The sequence below is a fragment of the Pelecanus crispus genome, chromosome 4 (genome assembly GCF_030463565.1).
Source record: "Pelecanus crispus isolate bPelCri1 chromosome 4, bPelCri1.pri, whole genome shotgun sequence".
Taxonomy (NCBI): Eukaryota; Metazoa; Chordata; class Aves; order Pelecaniformes; family Pelecanidae; genus Pelecanus; species Pelecanus crispus.
In genome coordinates this window covers 60,538,236-60,557,567 of record NC_134646.1, presented here as the reverse complement: position 1 = coordinate 60,557,567, position 19,332 = coordinate 60,538,236, and the positions used below count along the sequence as shown (strand labels likewise).

The 19,332-nt window shown below is 42.3% G+C and overlaps 1 protein-coding gene across 7 annotated transcripts in view; it reads right to left on the bottom strand.

Moving 5' to 3' along the window:
• Positions 1-5,012: 5,012 nt before the first annotated feature.
• Positions 5,013-19,332, bottom strand: part of APBB2 (amyloid beta precursor protein binding family B member 2) — a 108,874-nt gene continuing 94,554 nt past the window's right edge. For 6 of the 7 annotated variants that reach the window (XM_075709096.1, XM_075709098.1, XM_075709100.1 and 3 more), the window contains 6 exons: positions 11,122-11,236; positions 8,511-8,598; positions 7,348-7,431; positions 6,727-6,842; positions 5,795-5,974; positions 5,013-5,180 (listed from right to left, as the gene is read on the bottom strand). In XM_075709096.1, coding sequence (XP_075565211.1) covers positions 5,013-5,180; positions 5,795-5,974; positions 6,727-6,842; positions 7,348-7,431; positions 8,511-8,598; positions 11,122-11,236 — 751 coding nt within the window. The remainder of the gene's footprint in view (positions 5,181-5,794; positions 5,975-6,726; positions 6,843-7,347; positions 7,432-8,510; positions 8,599-11,121; positions 11,237-19,332) is intronic. The other variant, XM_075709102.1, reaches the window with a different exon arrangement.

Genomic DNA, 19,332 nt, shown 5'->3' with positions numbered 1-19,332 from the left:
GAAAATGTTTTAACATCTCTTTTTTTCCTCACCCGCACCAGTCAATGTAGCTGGATCGGCACTACCCTTAGAAGAAAGGACGTGAACGATACACCTGCAGTGTAGACAGTGGGCTCTTGTTCATCAGATAAATAGTGTTGCTTTACTGAATCAGTGAAAATTTCTTTTAGCATTTTAATCGGAGCCAGCTGTCCTATTCAGAGGCATCACTCACCTGCTGTATATCCCTGCGAGTAACCCGTGCTTCGTACCCATCCCAATACAAGGATGAACTCTGCCCTTGTTTCTGAACAAACTTGTACGGCTAGATCTAGACCTGTGTGCATGCAATCTGTAGAACTGGGGGCGGGGGGAAGAAAAAAATCGTGGAAGAGGAGAGATTCTACATGTTAGATAAAAGGAATGGACAGTAAGGAGATTTGGGTTTTTTTCAATACGGTTGTTAAATGCTTAAAATACACTTAGAGATTCTGCAGTTAGAGAACTAAACTTATTTTTTTAATCAAAATCTGTATCACTCATTTATTAACTGTAATTAAAATTACATCTAAATGAACATACATTTGTCTGATGACAGAATTTCTGGGCTACTTACTTACGTAATACACATCATGATGTCCCACAGTCGGCCTCAGCTTGCTTTCAGGAGTTTGAGTCTTTGAAATATTATGGAGGCTACACCAGTTAGAATCTTGATGTCACACCAAGAATACTGAAGAGCTGGTAGCGAAGATTTTGATTCTGCAGGTTGCCAGCTTACTTTGTATGCACCAAACATCACATGGTGGCAACATCTGGGGCTGACTTCAGACAGCTTGTAGGTAGTGGCTGGTATGCCCAGTTAAACACTTGATGACTTTTTACAGTAAAGCTGTATCTTATGTAACTGATTTTCTTTAATCCAGTTACTGATTTTTAATTTTCTGCTAGAAACTGTAGCTTCAGTTTTCCAGATGCAAAAGTGTCCATTGTACTGCTATTGCCTCTAAACCACCAGTATGTTTTTCCCTCCCCTCAACCACAATTTGGAACAAAAGAAAAAATTTCCCAGTTTCATGGATCAGTAACAGTTGAGACAATCATTTTATGCAGCTAAATTTATTCTCAGAACAGATTACATTTAAATGTGGAGAAGTGGTCAACAGCAGGGAAAATTGTCCTTTTCGGTGTCGATCAGGTGCTTTACGTAAGACTGAGCTCTGCTAATAAACAGTGGGTGTGCTTCCATCTTGCTTCCTGCTGTTAAAATAAATCAAGCCTGCTTTTGCTGACTGTACGGCACAAGTTTTAGCAATGTATTAATTAACCTGCCCAAGGAAGGAGTAATGGGGTTAATGGTAATGCGGAAAGGCTGAGCCCATATTAGCTGTTGAAATAACAAAGTTCTCTTTTCCATGGGTGATTTACTAACAATTTTAGATCCCTAGTTAAATCTTCTATGAAACACTTGATAAAATTAAAAGAAGAGGGACATAGGACTCTTAGTGACCCAGAAGCGGCATAAGCACTTAGATGCTCCACAGCTTTTCTTCCTCTGTCACGAAAGGGCGCGTTGCTGCAGTAGGTGCAGGTGGCTGCAGACGAGGTGTCTGACTACGAGCTCGTGTTACTGTGAATGGATTCTCTGCCCTTCCATGCAATTTTTGTTCTTCCTCTTTAAGCACCCTGTAGGTGGCCCCTGTAGCCTTACATCTCCCAAACCCCCTTGCTCCCCTTCAAATGGAATAAAATAAAACCTACAGCCAGCACTGCAGATTTCAAAAGAAAGGCTTTTCTCTCTAGTTGGTGACTGTGAATATAAATCTGCAAGGGAGCATATCAATGACATGACTGACGTGTGATACTTACCTCTAACTTACTACTTGCATTGCAAAAAAATTAAGAAATTAGCTTTGCTTTACATGGCTTTCCTACAGACTTCAATAAAAATGTGACTGCAAATAATTACAAAGCCTGCCTGGTTTTAGGCAACCTACAGTATACAGAGTGGAGAATGTTACAAGTGCACGTCCAGTAAAGACAATACATCAACATAATAATGCAGGATATTTCAGTAAAAATAGAATAAATAAAATAAAAATATTTTAAGCTGTATTTAACAGGTTAATTTAAAATATGGCATCAGACATACAAGGCATAGTGAACATGGCTGCCTGCCTACAGAATGACTAGGTATTTTTTAAAAAAATGCATAGATAACTGAAGTTGCTATAACATCGACTAAAACAGTGGCAGTTGCTCAGACACACATACCCTGTACATACGTTTTTGGCCATGGTAAAAAGGGTGTCTTAATATATTGTTTAACAAAAGATAAAGGGCTTTGCAATATTAGGCTCCGATTCTGCAAACACCAGGGCGTGTATTTAATCTTTTGGAGAATGAGGCGCTCTGCTGAAGCAAAAAGGCCACATATAGTCAGGCCATTAAGCACACTACTTAAATTTCTGCAAAATCAACAACATTTTGTTAACAGACACAAAACTCTTAAAACATACATTGGCAAGCGACCTACGACTTTTCAAAGACCGTGCTATCTTCTCCTCAGCCCTTCCTGCAATTGCACACTCTGCTAGTGAAAGCTAACTCGATGTTCATGGCCTTGACAACGCTGACGTAGAAGAACCTTTACACTGCTGTTTGCTAAGTGTTGCTTTAGTTTAAAGACAGTCTGGATCTCTCTTGGGGAGAATCAGTGCTGTGCAGATGCAACTACGAAATTTAATTATACTGTTCAAAATTCACTGTTGTAGAACAGTTGCAAATCTCAAATCCTGGCGTTTCCAGCTGGGCCTTTAAAAAGACACTGTCAGAGTATTTTCTGTAATTTAAAATAAAGTCTAAGTTTGGATCCCTAGCATGATGACAAATAAGGAGACTTTTCTCTCTCAACTTCACGATCCTACCTAAAGGTGCGTTCTTAGCCACCACATTTTGATAGCAGTCATGATAGGAAGTGAAGAGTTTCTACACTGCTCCTAGCTGGGCTCAGTGCTTGACACCGAACAAGCAGGGGTGCAAGCTGCCACCTCCCTGCTTTGAGCTCTGGCTTCGCGGTCAGCCGAAACCATTGGCACTGCCCAAAGGGGCGGGCTGGCTTGCGGCCCTCGCCTCCAGCGCTCCCTGCCTACTCGGCACAAGCAACTTCTCCTCCAGCTGTACAAGCAATGGAGCTGGCGCAAGGGAGGAACGCGAGCCTCGGGAGGGGAACCGGTGGCCTCGGTGCCTGGGGCGCAGAACCACAGTCCTAAAGAGACTGGAGATCGGTGGAGGATCAGCTCTGCAGCGGGTATTCTGGAGAGCTAAATTTAATTGCAATAGTTGCATAGCTAGCCTTCACCTGACACTTGCCCATACATTGCGCTGAGTTTAGTTTAATGATTTTTCTGCATTTTTCATGCAGAAATTTCTTGAATCATCATTCTTTTCCCCTTGTGGTCCTAAGTTGCTTTGCCCAGGTGTTGCCGTTAATTTCTTTCAACAAAGAAATAAAAAGAAAATAGTTCGTTTACAACAGTCTCTTGCATAGTAAAATAAAAAAAAGAGTTCTTGTAGTAACAGCCTTGCCAAGGTTCTTTTAAAATTACAGTATGCCAGAGTTGCAGACTTGGGAGACGGTTACAGTTTGGAACGTATCTATAAACGGAGGCAAAACATTTTTAACGCTAGTTAAAAATACCTTTAATGTTCCATTTCCAAAATTTATACTGATCTGCAGGTCTAGACAGAAGATGGCGGAGGGAGAGACTCAAGACACATAACTGCATTTGAAAATTAGCCCGAGGTGCAATTGTAAGGGGCAATACTGGGCTGACTTTGTCAGGGTCTGCGGTAGTTTGGAAATCAAAGCAATTAGATGAAGCCTTTGGAGCCAAAGCATTGAAAGCAAGTTGTACCACCTGAAGAAGCACTGTCCTGTTAGAAAACAACTCTCTTCTTATTTTGTCACAAGAGCATTACAAGTAAAAAGAAATTTCATGGAAATCTGTAAGTAAAAGAAACATGATGGTTCTTTTTGTGGCACGTTAAGTATTCAGCAACAAACTTGGAGGGAAAGGGGGAATTGTGCAAGCAGATGCTGAACTGAACATTTCATCAAACGCTTGTATGGAAAAGGTACGGAATATTTTAGTCTCTGTAAGAGCTGTAAGACAATAAAATTACTGACTAGTTCTTTCTTACTCCTGATTGGTTTGAGCCCTGCATGAAACAAACGGTATTTCTGATGAATTAGTGAGAGATTTAGGAGAATAAATTTAACAGCCAACAGTTGCATTTGCTTGTTTAAAGCTGAAAAGCTTCATTGGATCACCTTGCAACTCAATTATTGAAAACACTTCGGCATTTTTCAGCATTGGTTTGGTATTAAACATGATTCTTCTCTAAGACCATAATGTATACCCAGGAGATGAAATAATGACACCGTGATTCAAAAGCATGTCAGGGAGACGTTAAAGTGGTTGCTAGACCAATGCTGACAAACAATTTAAAACTAACAGGTGTAGTTCTGTAAAAAATAAAACCTGGTATTTAATCTACAGTAATTCAATGGTAGCTAATACTTGGTACCTACTCCAGTGTTGAAAACAGAGCAAAGTGCTGTAGGACTTAAGATTGGTTTGTGACAAATCCAGCTCAAGACAGTGAAACTATCGACTCGGGCATCGTTCACTCCAAGGACTTTAGCATGAGTTCACCGGGAGGGACGTGGCCATATTCTTTTTTTCTGTGAGTTTAGGTAATGTTCATGTATTTACAGTCAAACAGACCTTCCATTGCTCATGATGTAACTCACTGACAGCAAAAAAATTATTCATGCTTCTTTTCATATCACATGATGGTGGCAAGAACGAGAGAACATGCTTGTCTAACATTGTTTCGATAAGGGTAAATTCTCTGAAGACAATCATCAGCAATTTGAAATGGAAGGCCAGACATCGTCAGTTCATTTTCCTTAGTGTAGCTACTGTTATCTTCAGTTAAATGTTAGGAGAATCTTCTCTCTTACGCAGCTATGGCATCTCAGTGACCGGGCGTTTCTGTTTCAAAGTGTCAATGAGGGACAACACTCCTCTTTTTACGTTAGTTGTAACTCTTCTAGTCACTGAGTCTGCAGGAGGTGGGGGCGGTCGAACTTTCTGTGAAGGAGGTCTGGCTACTAAGCACTTCTGATACCGTAACTGCAACAAAGCAGAAGCATTCGGCAGTCCTTACTGCATCCAGTACTGTCACAGAGCATTTTAAATACACTTTTTATACTTTCTCAGTAAATACGCTCAAACCTCCATTTTGGCCGTGACAGATGGCCCAGCTGAAGGTAGTGGGACATTGGTCTGTCAGTCTCTGGGCAGAAACTGTTCATTAGCACACAACGGATGCTAAGTCATACGAACAGCCCTTTGAAAACTGAAAAGTAAGTTTTCTGGGTTCAGCTAGTCTTGAACAAGGATTACTTTCATTACATTGTCACTGGACCGTGTAACACAGCCCCGAGCAAAATGTTTTTCCAACATTAGGTAACTTGTGTAGTGAAAGAAAAGATTTCTAACTTACACAGATGTTGCAGAGGTTAGGATGGAAGATGATTAAAGGGGCATTGTTCACTAAACTGACATTTCAAACTTAAAAATGTTTGGGTTTTAGTTGGTTAGATATGTCAGAATCCCAATTCCTGTTTTTATCTGTTCTTTTTCTGTCTTGGAATTAATGCAATTGCAAATTTGGACAGACAATTATTTCTGGAGGCAGTGAAAAATCTAAGTGCTATTAGGTACCTTTGAAGAAGATCACTTACCATGCAAGCAGCCTGAACAGCTTCCGATACATTGCCTGCGTTCGGTTCACACCAAAACACGTGGCACTCAAAATGCTGGTTTCCTGTATCCATGATGAAGGCGAACGTGTGGACGTCCTTGCCTACTCCCATGAAGGAGAGGAACCGCACACGGCACTCCACCATGATTTCCTCTTCATTCTGGTTATGAATCAAATGATTGATCATTACTGCTGGATATTCTGTGGAGCTTTACTTTCCATTTTAAGTTGATTCAATGGCGGGGACAGTGATGCAGTTATTGTGGAATTCCTTTTTATCTGTCTGCATATACCCAGCGTGCTCAGGCCTGGGCTGGATCTCCCCTTCTAGGCTATCACCAGAAGACCACGGCTTTGAGCATCAGCCCTGAGCGTATTGTGCATTTTCAAAGCTGCTTGTTTTGTGAAGAAACAAAACAACGTGGCTATCACGACACCAAAACATGGTCCCCTATCACTGGTATGTTACAGAGATGTTGGTTTAGTACCTCATCAACAGACATATATAAAACACATTCTTTGAAAGTTTCATTGTATTAATCTCTATGGAAAATGCTCTACAAAAGGAGAGTGATGTGAAACACAGATTTTAGTATTACTCTTGGCTTCCATACCAAGAATGAGGGCTTAACCTACAATGTTTTAGGCTCTAAAGTCCTAGAAAGGGTAACACTGAATTTGTTTTAAGTATCTAACGGATACTTATAGTAATTTATTTCTGAGAACATGCTTGGAACGGTAAATAAAGCTGAAGCTGAAAGAAGCAGTAAGAGCCTCTGCAGATTCTGGAAAGAAATAAAATGCAAAATAAGCAAATGGATTCTAGCGTAAATTAACTCTTTCTACTAGTGTTCCTGGTTTTCAACGCTCGTATTACGTTAAATGTATTTTAAACAAGACAGTCTGCCTTACTCTTTCATTGATGACTGTGACAGTAGCATCAGCAACATTCATGGTAACTGGCATCCAGTCTTCTTTGTTAGAGGAAGCCATGAGACTTTCAATGGCACTGTTCAGAGTATCCATTCCTAAAAGAGAAGAAAATGCAATCATGAAAAATAAATAGATGAGTGTAAGTAAACAAAATTTTTATTTTCACACAGTAGTACAGAAAACATTGTTTTGGACTCCTTATTAAAATTAATTTGATGATGGAAGGAAGGGTTGTGACGTTGATTTTCTTCACCTACAAAAACAAAGCAGGTGCCCCTGGCTTAGAAAAAGCAGGATAGCATCTTGTCTAGCTGCTGCACCATTTCAGTTCTCTAGGGCCTTTCTCATTAGTAGCAGAGCTCATATTCAGTGACAGCAGTAGAAAGAAACTCTGCCTTCTTGACAGCTCCCAAAATACTCTGGTTGCAAAGCATCTGTTCAAATGAGGCCCTGAACATTAGATGTCTTCATGCCTGACCCATATGACTGAAGCCCAAGAGTAGCTACCCTTCAAAAAGCACGCATTTACACTTGGCTAGCCAGAGCCCAGCCTTTAGGGTTTATGCAAGGTACTTCAGAAGTCATTTAAGTGTTACATACCCACAGGTTTAGCTACAGGTAGCATGCCCAGGTACTGCACGTGGAACTTCTGTACCAGTTCTGTCTTTGGTGTTGGGAAATCTACTGCATGGGAACGAAAATCAATTTCTGTTAATCAGCACTCACAGCAGGGAAAGCCACTTTTATTTCATCAATGACATAAAACAGTTTACCCAGTAATTGTGCTCTGAAGGTATCGTATTGATTAAACCCAATTTTTATTCCTTCTGACAAGAACAATGTTCAAGAATTTCTAAAGGAATTGGGGATAACTTTGCATCACCTAATTCTTGGTCTACACTAAGAATAAGGTCATGTTATATTGCTGGCATATCAAAAACCAGAGAATATAGATGAATGTGTCTCTGAGACATACAGACCTAAGTTTCACTGCATAACTATGTAAAATCTGGAATCTCTGTTAGTATGTTAAACACAGTCTACAAGTAATCAATACTACTGTCTGAGCAGACAATTACACAAGTTGATGTATGGATTAGGAGTAAGATATTCAGTATAAACTGGTGGATCTAGAAGCATATAATTTCCTATAGAGCTAACACAAAGTATGTTTGTTCTCCTGGAATATTTTCAAAATAGCAACTATTAAGCTATGACTAATAAAGGCAGGCAAAGGCAACTTTCTTCTCCCATGCAGTAGAGTGTGCGAAAGACCCTTAAGTTGGATGACAACCCACTTGCACCCTTGCCCTGGAAGTTACTAAAATTGATGCTGAAACCTAGGAGGAGTCCTCCTACAGCTCCTCTGAATCCAAGGGGTTAACAGGAATATATTCTGTTTTTAAGGAAGATTTGGCCAATTTGTGCAGCCTCGAGTCAAGAGGCATTTTGATTTGAAAAGGACAATACATGCAGGTAGCCAGAAATAAGTAAGACTGCGTTTGCAACATTTGTATTTCAAAATAAAAGAGGAAATGCACAAGTTGACATCACTAAGCAGGACTCCTTTACTGACAACATAACCAACAAAAATGTTTAATGTAATACAGTAGCAGGTTACAGTCAGATACAGTAATTAAAAGGCAGGATTAGACTCCCGACCTCTCCACCCAACATGCTCCATTTTGGTCAAAAGCAGCATGAGGAACAAAACATATCTGAGATGGGACCATCCCACAGATACTAGCTGTAACACACAGTACCTTGCAGTGGAACATCAAGGGTGACATTTGTCCTCTCTTGCAAGGAGCTGCAAGCCATAGCTTTAGCATTCTTCCGTTCAGCCATAATCTGAAGAAGACAGTGATAATACAGCATTTTTTTTGAAAATATAGTACAGTAGCAACTACAAATACAAATTTACTCCTATTACAACCCTAGTTTCTGAAATCTGAAGTCAGAAGCTACATGACTAAACAGGTTATTTTTTTTAAATAACAACTTTAATTTCCCGCCAGTTTATTCACCATTCCTTAACTACATAAAGAACTTAAGTGGTGTCCAAGCCTAGATGAAAAATAAATGGAGGAGGAAAAAAAAACCTCTAGCCATTTTATCAACAGCAAAATTGCAGTGAGGAGTAATATAGCAAAAATATAAATATTTAACACACAGAGTGTTCATTATTCATGTTTCTCTCTGGAGTGTCTTCTCCTGTGTACAATTTGTTCCCCCATTTTTATGTTTCTTCTGCAAAATACCACCTGTTCTTCCCCCAAAATGTATAATATTAACAAAAGAGGAGAAAAAAAAAAAACACTTCAAAATAACCACTTTGGATGATTATTCCCTACAAATACATCACTGGGAAGGGACCCAGGGAAGCTAACAGAGGTTTTCCAAAGCTCATATATGAAGCATTGTAATCTGTTTCTTTGCACTATGACCATTAATTGTAATTAAGCTACAAAGACAACTGGTGTTCCAGCAGATGACACTTGGTCTGAAGATGCTTCTGTCGGGGTTTTTTTTTTTCCCAGGTTTTATATTTTGAAGGTATTTTCTGTTACAGGGACACATGACAATATTCCCCCCTGCAGATGAAAAACGGTACACACTAGCCTGGGAAGAAGCCCTGACTTCAGCAAAGAGGTGCAGTGTGTCAGTCAGCACATGCCAAGTGCTTCCCTGAATCAGGATTACATCTATTGCTGAATTACAAAAGAACATGCTCTACTTAACAACACTATCCTGTTTTATTCTGTGTTACTATTAGCAATGCTTTTAAATGCTTAGTTGCTCTCTTACCCAAAATTAATGCCAGGAGTTTCATGTCATAGTTACGTATGTGACAACACTACTCCCTTTCCGATACCCCTGTGTATAGCTACCGTGCCACTTACTTGCTGTTGACCTTATTGGATAAAAGCAGCTGTGGTAGGGCCTGAACAGCATGTTTTTCCCTACTAGACTTGCTGGAAACGTCTGTGAGACGTGAGAATTGGAGGAGAAAGAGGAGGGACCTAACAGGTGTAGGCTTCTCCAGTCAGCCACTGCTCCAGTCCCTGGTGCTGAACTTCACCACGTGCAGCCTGCGGCTCCCCGGCCAACCTGAGCAGCTCCCCGAGTCCTGCCGCCCGCGTTTCCGCAGGCACCCAAGCCTGGACAGACCTGCCAGGCTTTGCACCCGTGCTGGGCTACCTGCTGCCCCTGCCTCGGGCGAAACTGCTGCCCAGAAGGTTACAGCAATGCACACTGCGTAAATGCTTATGTTGTTTGCATGAAGCATCACAAGTTCAGTAGCCATGTCTGCACTGTTGCAAAAATGAAAAATTTTTAGACTATACAACTGGCCACAGAGAGGAATTTGACATCGCTGATTCCATTCACTAACGTGAAGACAAAATGTAAAAAGCAAATGACAGGCATAGAGTAAATCAGCAGAATTTTAAAACCTGAAGGTTTCCTAACTAGCTTTTCTAGAAGAGTTGTGACTCATGAGGAGGGACAAGTTACACAGGGATAACCAATACGGTTATTCATCCCCACAGCCCACTTCTTCTGTGGTGCAAACTGACACGTTTTAAGGAAAACCAAAATGAGCAGCATAACATTTTTAAAAAGGCGGACGCAGCCTCAAATCCACCACAGCTCAATAAAAGAATGAAAACCAGTTTCAAGTAGATTGGTTTAACTGCCTCTCTGTGAAGTGTTTCAATCAGATTTGCCTGCTGTAAAGGACGTGCTGCCTTGCTACCGCTGCATGAAATGACTGTACAGGACACTCATGAACTGATCATGCAAGAAAACCAAAATTAATAACCAGGGAAAGGTAGCAAATCTGTAAGGTAAAACGACTGAAAAGAACAGTCCTCTCCAGCATTACAGACAACACTACCGCAAGCAGGAACTAAGATCCTTTAGTATTTGTAACTAGAGTAGCTTAAACCCCCTCTTCTCCCTGACTTTTTTTTACATGGGCAGAGTAACATTAGCAACTATTTTCCTGTCTGTCCTGTAGGATAATACCATTGAATAATACCATTCAAACAAGGGCTGTTTTATTTATGGAGTTTAACATCACCATTTATTATTAATTGAAGCTGTGTGTTCTTTTTCCATTTTGAACCTCAGCTTCTTTATTATTCAAGAAAACCTTCAGTCTCTATATGCACTTGTTAAATCAAAAGCACCTACCATCCTCCTCAAATCTAAATGCTCACACCGCATTACTTCCAGCAATTTGCATCCTTTCCTTTACAAATTCTCTACACTGTTTCTCATTGCCAGTGATACAAACTAAACACTGATTGTATGTATTAGGGTCAGGGACCTCTAAACAGGCGAATGCAGCTGACTTTAAATCCCACTTGCCTTTGAGCAGATTTCGTGTAAGCTGGTGGCGATGGCTTTCGCGGGTGTGTCACATCGAAACACATGACATTTCAGAATTCTCGTGTCTTTGTCTCTTGCCACATAAGCAAAGTCTCTGTGTAAACAAAATAAATAGACACATCAGAAACAAGCCAAATGAATTAAGGCATTAGAATCAGTAGTGTCTCCAAAACAGCAAGTCGTACTTCATTATAACAGGTGTATGTCTTGGCTGTCAAAGAATAAAACACATGCATTAGACAAAGCAGATCTACAAATACCGTAACTGCAGACCCATGAAACACATATCTAAAGTTTGGTACTTAATCTATATAATCAGAGAGCTCATTACAGTTTCCTAACCCTGGCAACTTACTGAACTTACAACTCATAACTCCAACTGCAATTGTAAGTACATGGGAAAATTTACTCAAATATTTTATTGAAGATGAAGTGGGGAAGGAATTGCAAGTTAAGACAGAAAACACATGCAGCCTTTAAATGCTAAAAAATTTGAGAAGCAGCATACAAGATTCTAGTTAGAGAAAAACTGTATTTCAAAGGACTGTATAAAGTGTTTAAAATATGCAGATAGTAATTAGAGATCTAGCTGCATAAGGGAGATGTGAACCTGCTGAGCTTTGCTCACACTAATTGGCCTAAATTTCTGACCTTATTTTTTCAAAAGTTAAATAAAGCTGCCCTACAAGAGAGATTTTTGCACTGTACTGGCTAGTCACCATGGCATAGTATAGCTTTCTAGCATGGGTGATGGAAGTGCCAGAGTTATGGTTATTTGTTCTCAGGCTGTTTAAGAGTCGGAGCTCTTCTGAAAAAGTCAAAGTGGTACACTGGGTGGGGAAGAAGCCTGGCTTTGCTTGGTTGCCATCCTTGCTACACCAGACTCTCTGCTCCCTGGTCTTGCACCTCTGCTTTTTCATGTCCTCCAAGCAACCACAGCCCAGTCCTACTTCGTGACCCTCCTGCTATCTCCAGGCTTCTTTGGGACTTTGCATCCCCAGCAGAGCTACGCTGCGTAGCTAACTAGAATTAGACCAGACAAGTGAAGCTGGAGCTCCCAACAGCCTCTTATGCCTGAAGTCTCTTTTCAGCACCTTTCCTCTTTACACGTAAATAACTACCAGTACGATTCTAACTGGTGAAGAGGTAGGAGGGATATTCCTAAACCACAGTTTTTATATACAGGAATACTTCAGCTTATACAAAAGTCTGTAAATATCCCAAGCAGAATTTAATGTAGCATGGGTTGCCAATTTCTTTGTTCATTGTAGATGCCCAGTGAACCGAAGAATTTTGTACTGAAGTTATCCAGGGAGAACCAGAGACCGTGGCAGATGGATAAGCTGGACTTCCAGCTCTGTATGAGATATGAACATTGTCCTGCAATTAAGTACCTTACCTGTATCTAACTCAGCAGCACTAGATTTTGTCATTAATGAGCCCTTGCAATGAAAGGGGCAGTTGCCCACAGCCTGGGCTGCTCAGCGACAGGCACAGGTTGTTCCTCTGTTTAACCGCTTTGCGACCTGAAACCTGATGAATAATACTTTTAAAAAACCCCACAAAACCATCAGGAGCTGAGATTTGGAACCAACGCCACATGACAGAACCGTGCAGAAACACAGCGAAGCTGGAGGCACCCCTCCATCTCACTGCATCCCAACGCGTGACGGACAGCACGCATTAGGGCACAGCAGAGACAGGAGGCAGCGGGGCAGCACGCAGAGTGCGTTGCCACCTGAACCCTTCCTGCACGGGTGTCGTGGTTTAGCCCCAGCCAGCACTAAGCACCACGCAGCTGCTCGCTCACTCCCCCTGCCCTGATGGGATGGGGGAAAGAATCGGAGGAGTAAGAGTGAGAAACACTCCTGGGTTGAGATAAGAACAGTTTAATCATTGAAATAAAGTAAAATAGTAATGATAATAGTAACAATAAAATAATAATAATAATATACAAAGCAAGTGATGCACAATGCAATTGCTCACCACCCGCCGACCGATACCCAGACAGTTCCCGAGCAGCGATCGCTGCTCCCCGGCCAACCCCCCCCAGTTTCTATACTGAGCATGACGTCATATGGTATGGAATAGCCCTTTGGGCAGTTTGGATCAACTATTCTGGCTGTGCCCCCTCCCAGTTTCTTGTGTACCTGGCAGAGCATGGGAAGCTGCAAAGTCCTTGACTAGCATAAGCAGTACTCAGCAACAACTAAAACATCAGTGTGTTATCAACATTCTTCTACTAAATCCAAAACACAGCACTGTGCCTGCTACTAGGAAGAAAATTAACTCTATCCCAGCTGAAACCAGGACAACGGGGAACGCAGCCCACGGGCTGCAAGGGCTGTTGCTGGCTGCAGCACTGCCCTGCCAGCACGTGCGATGCAGGCACCCTGGGGAGGGACAGCGTTTCACCCAATTGCTCGTGACTTGCAGGAAAAATCACAAAGCAATAATCCAGGAAGGTGCTGTCTATTGCAGAAGATGCCCTAAGGTTTCCTAGCTCCAGCCTGACCCCTAAGCACCTTGGCCACAATCTGCAAGAGCCTTTTGGCATGTTGCTCCCTTTCGCTGCACTGCAAGTTCATGGAGATGCTGAGCTACAGCTGGAATCTTGTTCCTGGAAAAAAGCTGATGCTGATGCTCATCTGTGCATGTGCCAAGCCTTGCTTTAGAATGGTTTCCTCCTAGCTTAATGTTTCAAAAGCAAATTGAAGACTCCTAGCTGGACTCTAGTAATAAGACTGAGAGAAAGGGATATGGGTCCACTATGGCCAATGAAAAACTAGCAGCTATGGGGAAAAAAATGAAACCAAGCGCCACACAGAAAACCTTTGACACATAAAAAACCTTTGAGTTTTTTGCCTTTTGAAGTGAGCTTTCAACATTACTGATGCTCCTGAAAGATCTGCAGAGCAGGTATTTGGAAATGCTCAGGCTCACAAAAGTCCCCCATACAATATCCTGAGCTCTGGAGAGACCTTGCCTGGTTCAAGAGCTGTAAGTGAGGAATTTCCAGACATCCTAAGCATTTGGGATTTTTGTTTGTTATGTGTTTGGCTTTAGCTGCCATCTTTTAAATCCCTAAGTTTCAGACTTCACATTTTTGAGTCCAAATACCTTCCCTTACAAATATTTTCACTGCAATATGAAAACATTGTTCACTTAACAGACATGGATTTGCTACCATAACTTCATTAAGATTCCCCCCCCCCCCCCCCCCCCCCCCGCAAGAAAAACTTGCTGGCAGTGACCATCACTGCAGGGTAGCAAAGACGCATAAACAAGCAGACTGCTGCACACACCTTATTACTGGATCAAGGACTATTCTTTCGGAGTGCAGACATAACAGCTGAAACCTGTGTTCGCATTAACTTAAAATACCATTGAAAGCCATCTACGTGACCATTACATGGCTATTTATTACCATTTACAAGCATTTACCTCAAATCAATACTATCCCTTTGAGGACTTGTAATCAAGTGATTTATGCATTCCTTTACAAGATGATCCTAGAAGAGCATCCTGCGTTGTTTTGCCAAGTTGCCTGCACTGGGCAGAAGCCTGTCTGAATAAACAGAAATCTGCACAGCCCCAGGAGCACTGTACAATACTAGGATTTCTAATTATAAGGCCACCACCTTCAAGGAGTTGCACAAATATAGAAGATAACTTGCCCCTTCTGTTAGCCATACAGCTATCTGTTAGAACCTTCTTTTATCGTTCATGAAACCAAGGTGGAACAAAGCCACCAAAGCAAGTAATTGGGGCTTGGAGGGTGTTACACGTTGCCAGCAAAACCCATTTGTAACAGCCCAAGAAACTGTGGTCCAACTGTTGATCAGTAGCTCTGGCAATGCCCTGGCACACCACAACTTCCCCAATAAACTACTGTGCTTTGCTATAGGAGACCACATCAGGCAGGGCATCTCTACTGCGCTGCCAGGTCCCCGATGCGTGGACAACCCCTGAGGCCACATTAAATCTCACCTTGCAGGGAGTTTAGCTGAGACCCAAGCTCAACCGCAAGGATTTTCAGCCTTAAGGGAATCTGTAAGATTACACTAAATGTGTTTAGTCAGCACGTTATCTCCCAGTGGAGGTAGGGCTCAACGGACTGCAGAGAGAAAAATGAGCCAAACAATTAAAACTATGTTAAACTAAAGACTGAATTCTGTCAGGATCAAAGATTTTGGTCATAAAGGAACACAACTCATAATTATGCCCTGTAAGTGGGAAACACCTTAGACGAGAGTATTTTCAACAGCATTTCAAAGGCAGAGGTGGACTGGGGGCCGCCTGCTGAGTCTCGTTCCTCTCACAAGCATAAATTTACTTTTCTGATCAAAGGAGACCACTGTGGAGGGCAGCACTGACATTTAACGAGCTCACACGCTTTTGGATAAGAACATTTCTCTGTTCCTGGAAGGTTAATGACAGCCAAACAAACGAGTGAGCAACCATGCAGAGCCCAGCTCAGTAACCTCACTAAATGGCAAGACCTGTGGTGAGGGCAGGGAGGAGGAGTCTGCTGAGTGTTATGGATGGGGTATCTGTAGTGGGACGCTCCAGGTGACAAGAGGGCTCACCTGCCACTTTAGTCCTGCCACAGAAGTGCCTGCAACCCTTTTGTCCCTGCAAGAGGATGACCACAGTCCTGATGAGACAGACCCACTCTGCACTTGCCAAAGGGCAGATACTGCCCACAAAGATGTTATTTTTAGTCAACATGCAATGTGTTGATTTCCTGACGGAGCTGGTAGCAATCCTATGTACAGGCCACCTAATGCCCTCCTCCACAGACTGCTGCAGGACTTTTTTTTTTGTTTGTTTGTAATGATTTGGGTTGGAAGGGACCTTTAAAGGTCATCTAGTCCAACCCCCCTGCAATGATCTACAACCTCTGTGGGCAACCTGTTCCAGTGTTTCACCACCCTCATCGCAAAAAATTTCTTCCTTATATCTAGTCTAAATCTACCTTCTTTCAGTTTAAAACCACTACCCTTTGTCCTATCGCAACAGGCCCCGCTAAAAAGTTTGTCCCTATCTTTCTTATAAGCCCCCTTTTAAGTACTGAAAGGCTGCAATAAGGAGCTTTCTCTTCTCTAGGCTGAACAACCCCAACCCTCTCAGCTTTTCCTCGTAGGAGAGGTGCTCCAGCCCTTGGATCATTTTGGTGGCCCTCTTCTGGACCCGCTCCAGCAGGTCCATGTCCTTCTTGTGCTGAGGGCCCCAGAGCTGGTCGCAGTACTGCAGGTGAGGTCTCACCAGAGCAGAGCAGAGGGGCAGAATCACCTCCCTCGACCTGCTGGCCACACTTCTTTTGATGCAGCCCAGGATACGGTTGGCTTTCTGGGCTGCAAGCGCCCATTGCCGGCTTGTGTCCAGCTTTTCATCCACCGGTACCCCCAAGTCCTTCTCTGCAGGGCTGCTCTCAATCCCTTCATCCTCCAGCCTGTATTGATACTGGGAGTTCTTCTTGATGAAATGTTGACACCTCTACTGTTTGCAGCAAGTCTCCGGTGTGTGGTCTGGAAAGCCCCAGAGGCTGCAAGAAATGTCTCCTCTTGTCCAGTGAAATTCCACTTGAGTTGAGTCACCTTGAAGAAGTGCCAGAAATGCCACTTCCCGCCCGCGGGGGTGTTGATGGGTGCCAGGAAGGTGCTGCCGGGGCCACCTGGCCGACGCCTCGGCTCAGCAAACGCTGCCTCAGTACTGCAGCAGTGCACATAATGCTTCCATCGAGCCTCTCTGGCGCTTGGCCCTGCAGCTTCTGTAAATATTTCTGCTTGCAACAGTATGCATTCATAAACAAGGCGGCATAGCACAATTACAGAGAAAATGAAACACCAGCTAGTACATCAGTTTCAACTACTGAGAGCTAATAAAACCCTCGCGGTGGTGTTTCAGACTCACACACCAGTGTTTCACTTTAAGTACCCAAACAGCTTGAACAAAGTAAATCGGCTAATTACATGCGTGGATTGTGAATATGCATAAACCTTTAGATGATCAGGGCCTGCATCTGTAAATCTGCTGAGATAGAGGAGGAAATGAGAGTTCTTCAAAACCTGTGGTACTGCATCACGCGCAACCCTGCCAGCACCATCTGTTTTCAAATCATCAATCAAAATTAGCACGCGAACCGTCCTTCTCCCTTCTGACAGTGCACAAGCAATACTACTGGTTTTATTAATTCATGAAGTCACCTAGATGCCCATGTGCTCGCCCAAGCAGTCCTACATGGCAGTCCAGTAGCCAGGACTTGGAGATGGAGGTACAGGCTGGTGGCAGTCGGCTCCTCCCAACGCCAGCACGAGCCTTGCAGCCTTGCTTCGGGCATTTGTTGGGAAAACAAAACCAGCCTCCGTGTTCCCTCTTGGAGAAGAAAGGTATGGCTTTGGGGATTCCTGAGTATCTGCTCCCTGCAGCATCAATAACAAAGTAAAACTTGGGAAATGTTTTGTATTTCCCTACACAGGAGAGAAGGCAACAGCTTCTCGTTCGTCCAAAGCCTTGAATACCAAATAAGCCCAAAGACTGCTCTCCAATTCTTCTTTCACTTCGGATTCCTTCTGGGTCACTTCATCTGTAAACCTTCATTCGACTGCAGCTTACTTGAAGCTGATTAACATTTAAGTGAGATTTATGTGCAACCAGCCCCTTTGATAATGAAGATGTGCCGAGTAACGTGTTCGCAATAGAAATTTATGGAAAAGGGCAAATGCCTCCTCTTACCATTCTCCTGTCTTTACAACTTGCTGGGAAAACAAGGGAAAGAAGAAAGTCAAAAGCCTTTACAAAGCCCATGGCTGGATACAGAGCTAGCACAGGGTTAAGAGATCACATCTCATCCAGCTGGAGTCTCCTCTGTCTCAATAGGGTGTGTGTGCACGTGAAATTTGTGGGATTTGAACCACACCTCCTGGTAAAATTCCCTTCCACGTCAGTGAGGAGAACAGCCAGGTGTTTAGTGGGAGACTAATGTATTTCATTGCAGGAAAAAGCTGTATGTTCTTAAAACTTTACAACACAAGCACACCACTTCTGTTGATACAGGATCATAGAGATGGGGTACTACATAGTAGGTCTTTTTTTTTTTTTTTAAATCATTTGTGCATGTACTACATGATCCACTAGTATCTTTCTGGTTATAGGAACTGGATATAAACCAGTACTCTGGAAAAAAGCTAGAAAATCAGAAAAACAGTTAAGAAAATTATTCTGCTGCACAAGTGGGCTGAACAGTTAAAAATTCAGTAGAAATTTCTTAATTTTGAAAGAGTACAGGACTACAGAGAGACATTTTAAAAAGCAATTTAGAGAATTGCAAAGACAATGTAAGTGCTAAGTAGAAAGGAATTTCATTTTTATTTGCTCTTTTACCCTCTTTAATTGGCAAATGTCTACAGTAATTGACTAAACCTTAGATAGCCATACCTATTTAACACCTGGCTAAGCATCACTTAGCTGCTCAACCCTGGATGAATATAATCACATCAAATGCAATTTATGCTAATGCTGTCCTGTTTGAGTAGCAGTCAGCCATTTGCCACTATTAGGCTAAAGTCCTAGGAGACATCCCAATTAAGTACAGCCTGAAAGAGCAGAACATCCTCCATTACCTTCTCACTATAAACTTACTTCTTCAAAGGAGTGTAGAACTGCATTAACCTTTTTTTTTTTCCCGTTAAAAAAGCCCAACACCTTAGCCTTGAAGCCTGAAATAAAATTGTTTACTTTTATCAGTCAAAATTAAATTGCCGCTATTTAAAACAACTATATTAAAATGATACACATGCAGGAAAATGTAAATTGCTATACAGATTTATGCATTACAAATTGTAACAAGAATCTCTGAACCAGAAAATGATATCCTTTGGGCTTGGCTTAAAATTGATTGAAATTCATCCAGAATAGCCTACAGAAGATGACTGTTGATATCTATGTACTGGCATGACCGTACAGACTCCTGTGAATGCGGGGTCACAGAGCACACACCACCAGGCTGCAGGGAAACCAACTCCTGAGTCTATAACCTCCAGGCTTCACTTTGCTTTCCTGCAAACAGTTGACCAGTGGAAAGCAGGAAAAAAAAAGGGGAGAGAAGCCACCACTACAGCAGAGCGGGGTCAGAGACACCCGGCGGGAGGCTGCTATTCACCAGTGAGACATGAACATTCATGGGAG